The sequence below is a fragment of the Vombatus ursinus genome, unplaced genomic scaffold (assembly GCF_900497805.2).
Source record: "Vombatus ursinus unplaced genomic scaffold, bare-nosed wombat genome assembly UNPS02007612.1, whole genome shotgun sequence".
Classification (NCBI taxonomy): Eukaryota; Metazoa; Chordata; class Mammalia; order Diprotodontia; family Vombatidae; genus Vombatus; species Vombatus ursinus.
In genome coordinates, this window is record NW_020947390.1 from 4599878 (window position 1) to 4605497 (window position 5620).

General features: G+C 37.3%; 1 protein-coding gene across 1 annotated transcript in view; it reads right to left on the minus strand.

The window, feature by feature from the left end:
* Positions 1-1171: 1171 nt before the first annotated feature.
* Positions 1172-5620, minus strand: part of LOC114033919 (stromelysin-1-like) — a 14390-nt gene continuing 9941 nt past the window's right edge. Inside the window, exons 9-10 of the mRNA XM_027849562.1 lie at positions 2679-2782; positions 1172-1592 (exon numbers count right to left, since the gene is read on the minus strand). Of these exons, the coding sequence (XP_027705363.1) occupies positions 1492-1592; positions 2679-2782 (205 nt within the window). The 3' untranslated portion in view covers positions 1172-1491. The remainder of the gene's footprint in view (positions 1593-2678; positions 2783-5620) is intronic.

The window sequence follows — 5620 nt, forward strand, 5'->3', positions numbered from 1 at the left end:
CATATATCCAATTAGCTGTCACATCTTGTCATTTGATAACAGCTAAGTGCTTTACAAAAACTATTTCATTTCATCCTCACAACAACTCTGACAGGTGGCTGCTGTTATTATCCCATTTTATAGAGGCCCCCAGGCTAAACAGCACAGTAGATACAGGACTGGCCCTGGAGGCAGGAAGATCTTCAGTCTAAGACATTTACTGTGTGAACCTTGGCAAGTCATTTAATCTGTTTGCCTCAGTTTCCTTATTTATGAAACAGAGATAATAGTAATACCCACCTCCCAGTGTTGTTGTGAAGATTGAATGTATATACACATGTAATTATTGTTTGTTGTGTGATCATTTTTCGATCACGTTCAACTCTTTGTGACCCCATTTGGGATTTTCTTGGCAAAGATACTGGAGTGGTTTGCCATTTCCTTCTCCAGCTCATTTTACAGATGAGGAAACTGAGATAGACAGGTTTAAGTGATTTGCCCATGGTCACATAATAAGTTTCTGAAGCCAGATTTGAACTCAAGAAGATGAGTCTTCATGATGGAAAATGATGTCCACATCCAGAGAAAGAACTACAGAGTCTGAATTGCAGATAGAAGCATGCTATTTGCTCTCTTTTTTGTTGTTGTTATTGTTTTAGTTCTTCTTTCTTGTGGCTCCTCATATTGGTTCTAATTCTTTACAACATGACTAATGTGAAAATATGTTTAATAGGAATGTATATGTAGAGCCTATATCAGATTGCATGCCATCTTGGGGAGGGAGAAAATTTAAAACTCAAATCTTATGGAAGTGAATGTTGAAAACTAAAAATAAATTAATTCCTTAAAGAAGATGAGTCTTCCTGACTCCAGGCCTGGCACTCTATCCACTGTGGCACCTAGCTGCCCAACATATGTAAAGTGATTTGTAAACCTTAAACCTTCATACACATATCATCTACCTTCACAATATCCTGTCAGTTAGAGCTATCCAAAAATATAATGGGCTTCCTTAAAAGATAGTAGGCTCCCTGACTAGAGGTCTTCAGGCAAAGGTTTGGTGGCTGTTTGAAGATACCTTGTAGACAGGATCACTTCCTAGGTATGTTTTGGCCTAGAAGGCCTCTGAAACCCCTTCTAAATCTGAAATTTTGCAGTTTTGTGACATGATTAATTTTCAAACCAATCAAAGTAAATTATAGGTACAAATCTTTATTGAATAACAAATAATAACTTATTAAGGCACATTCTCCTGTCTATTGCACATGAGTGTTTTCCTCTGCATCAGTGGAAATCTAGTAAAGGTAAAAAAAGAGAAAAAAAAGGAGAAAAATGGCTCAACTTGATGTGACAAAATAAATTAATACACTTTTAAGGCACAAATATCAGGCTTGTATTTTCCCCTGGTCCTTGCACATTCATCAGAAAAGGAACCATTTTCACTCTCGACAGCTTTAGTGAAGAGTTTAGTCCGTTTGCTTTGCCAATGCCCTCATCTTATGACCGTCTCTCTTAACAATTAAACCAGCTGTTACTCTTCAGGGTTCTGGTCACCATCTTAGCATTAGGATCAAATTCAATCTGGGAGGATCCACTGAAGAAATAGAAGAACCCTGGAAGTAAAAGCAAGGGAAACAATTAACTTTTTTCTAACAAACAAAAACTTAGAGAATCAGACATTATTTTCTCAAAATTTGAACTAGAATTTTTCTCTCTTTGCTTCCCTTTCTCCTGATGCTCAAAGAAGAGATTTTCTCAATCCTTCTGGTAAGTTTTTGTTGAATTGAATTATTAAACCATAGCATCATAGGAATTAGAGCTGGAAGAGGTTTTAGAAATAATCTAATCCAATACCTTCCCTCATAATACAAACGGAGAGACTAAAATCCAGAAACATTAAGTCCCTTCCTCAACATCACACAACTGGAAAGCATCAGGGCTGTATTTAACCTAAAATTTCCTGACTCTAAATCCATCTTGCTTTTTTCTTGGAAAATTCCATGCAAAGGAAGGGAATAAGCATTTTTAAGTACTTATATGTGCTAGACATTGTGACAAACGCTTTATTGATATTGTCTCATTTGATTGCCACCACAACCACGTGAGGTAGGTACTGTTAATATCCTCATTTTACAGATGAAGAAACTAAGACAAACAAAAGTTCAGTGACTTGCCCAGAGTCACCCAGTCAGTATGTGCCTAAGACTGGTTTTGGACTCAGGTCTCCCTAATTTCAGGTTCAGCGCTCTATCCACTGCATCACCTAGCTGATCTTTCATGGTTCCTTTTTTTTTTTCCAAAAAATCACTATAATGAAGGCTTTCCTATATTTGTATACCCACAAAAGAATACAAAATACAGCAACTTAAGACAAAGGCATTATACTTTTTGTCTGCATGCAAAATGACATTTAAAATTATTACAATTATCAGCATAACTAAGATTACACTGTACCCCCCAATACTATTGTCTCAGATAGAAACTCAATTGCATCAAAGTTGTTGGTGGGAGGTGGGGAGAAAAATTGGAGAAGATGACCTGAATTATCATCTAACTGCTTTAATTTTCTACCACATTTTAAATTTGCAGGAAGTGCCACAGTCTACCCAGAAGTTGGATCAGGTAGAAAATACTTTAAATCCTCCTGCTATAATAATAATATGCATGCCTTGTTATTGTTGAAATCTATAATATCTTACCAAATGCCTCAAAAACAGCATCGATCTTCTCATCAACTCCTGGAAAGTCGGTTGCTATCTGTCTGGGATAGCCATGGTCCATGGCTTGTCTCTTTTCATCATACCTAATCAAAACAAAATGAACAAAGATTAGAATGTAAGGTCCTTGAAGGCAGGGAATGGTTCGATATGGTTTGATTTGCTTAATCAGCATGTATTGACTGATTTCTTGATTATCCTAGTGAGGCTAAGGACACATCCTAGTAGCACAGGCCAGCGCCTTCTGCTGAATTTATTTAGACTGCCATATAAGAAGTCAAACATTTGAAACTTTTGCCAGGTCTGTTTCCAGCAGTCTTTTACTATATTCCTCAGTTTTAATTTTTCCTAAATAAACATTCAATGTAACCTCTGGGGACTGGCTCTTTTCTTTTAATGTTCAGTTCACAAATGACTGGGTTTACATTTTAGCCCTGCTAACTGACTTGGTGGTTCATTCTGGCTAAATGTTTAACAGTCTTGAAAAGAAATGTCAAATATTTTTAGGCCTCAAAATATTTTATTTGTCCTATGTAACTTTCTTAGATTTGCAAGTTTATCCCTGAAAATGGTATTTACACAGTAAATTTAAGGTTTCTAAATGGAGATTTAAAGCATTTATTGCATCCTGCCTATGGGTCTCTACTACGCACAAGCCCTAACAATTACTGTCATGAACCCACCTTCAATCAACCACCTCCAACTACTAGAAGAAGAAAGGAGTTCCAGATTGTCAGTGAGGCAATGGGACGAGAAAACAATTTTAACAGAAAGAAACAAAAGTATAGCTCTGGATTGGACCATAACAACACAGCTCCTTCTATGGAAGATGTGGTAAGTATGCTATCATAATGAAATAGGCATTTCAGAGCATTGTCTCATTCAGGGATTTTTGAGTTCTGCTTGGAAGTACTCAGATCTCTACCTCTCCCCATCAACATCAATTTGCCAGGCTAGGAGTGCGGCAGTCTGAGAAAAGTTGTATCTCTTCTTGCCAGGGAATTTCTGGGGTTTTGTAAACTTAGACTACTGCCTAGGATGTGTGTGTGTGTGTGTGTGTGTGTGTGTGTTGAACCATCAAAGAGAGGAAGAAAGAGGACAAATGCATTATTCTTTAGTGTCCCTTTCTCTGGTCAGTGGCTAGTTGAGTTGTCAATCAGCAATTCTTGTATTGAACAATAAATGTATGGAAAGCACCAGCCTGGGCCAGTGACATTGTATATCAGCAAAATTTCTGGTAGATGACAATCTAGAAATTAATTCCAGTCTGGGCCAAGAAAGCACAAGCACTTGTCTAAAGTAAATCTACATGGCAAATTTACCATGTCCACATACAATGTGAAGTGTAGAATAGGGGCAACTGTCTGCATTATAAAAGGAAAAGAAATATATTTACAATGATTGGTGATGTATCAGGGGAAAGTGTATGATTTACCTCTGCTATCCACTTAACTTTTGATGTGTTTCCTATGAAAGTCACAGACCAAATAAAAGGGGTAGGTGCTGGGGAAGTGGTACTAGAAAGGTAAGTGTGAGCAGAGTAAATGCACCTTGGGCCCATTGACTAATCTTTCGTAGGTTTGCTACGATTTCATTTAAGTGAACAGAACATTTATGTAGCCACTGGCCCCCATTACCTTCCTTGGCTTTCTTCATTGTGAAATAAGGATCATTATTTCCTCTCTTTCTCAGAGGCTGACAATGATGATAAATATGAATGTCTATGTGAAGCACTTTATTTACTTCGGTTTTGTTTTCCTTTTAAGCAAGAGTAGCACTTACAGAGAACATAGGTTGTCCCTTCAATTAATCAAGAGTATTTATTGAGCACTGGCTATGTGCTCAGCCCTGGTAGGCACTTTCAGACACAGATGGACAAGACATGTTCCTTTCCCTCAAGTACATTATTGCCTAATTGGGGAGACACACACACACAATAAGTGTGAGCAGTACAAATCGGTATGAAATCAAGTGCTAAATTGAGTGGTGGTTACTGTCAGTACAGCAGTAGTTAAAAGGAGAGGGAGACTGATCGCAATCTGGGAAGGCATGGTGGGGATTGTGGAGGCAGACCTGAAGAATTGGCATAGTTTTGAAAGGAAAGAAGAAAAAAGGAGGGAATTCCAGGCAAGGCACAGGTAGGCATATGTGAAATATATCTATTCAATATAGAAACTAAACAAGAATAGTGCATGATGGAAGCATAAGAATTTTTATGATAAATTCAAAGTTTTGTAATAAAGTAAAAACTTACACTTGATTGACTAGATCCCCTGTTCAGTCATTTCAGTCATTACCAACTCTTTGTAACCTCATTTGGAGTTTTCTTGGCAAAGATACTGGAGTGATTAGCCATTTCCTTCTCTAGCTCATGTTGCAGATGAGGAAACTAAAGCAAGCAGGGTTAAGTGACTCACCCAGGATCACACAGCTAGCAAGTGTCTAAAGCCAGATTTGCACTCACCACTTTGTCTCCAAGCTACCCTATTAGATCTCCAAAAGGGATTCTATCCATTTTTATCCCATTTGTTCTGCATATATTGTATATATTTGTTTGAATGTTTTCCGCTCTGTCCCCTATACAAATGTGAGCTTCTTGAGGGTAGAGACTGTTTTTTACCTCTTTTTGTATCCCCAACACTTACCACAATGCCTGGCACATTGATTGATTAGGTAAAGAAAAATCCGTTGGAGAATCTTAGGATTCCAATATGTTAACTTTGAAAAATAATTCTTCAATAATTCAAGGATTTACAATTTCATTGGTGAAGGAAGCTCTCCGTGTTCTTATAATACTACCTGGTAGACTACCTTCAAAAACTGTTATGAGCTAGATAGACAGAAAGACAGATAGAAAGAAAGAAAAAGAAAGTAGATAGATAGATAGATAGATAGATAGATAGATAGATAGATAGATAGATAGA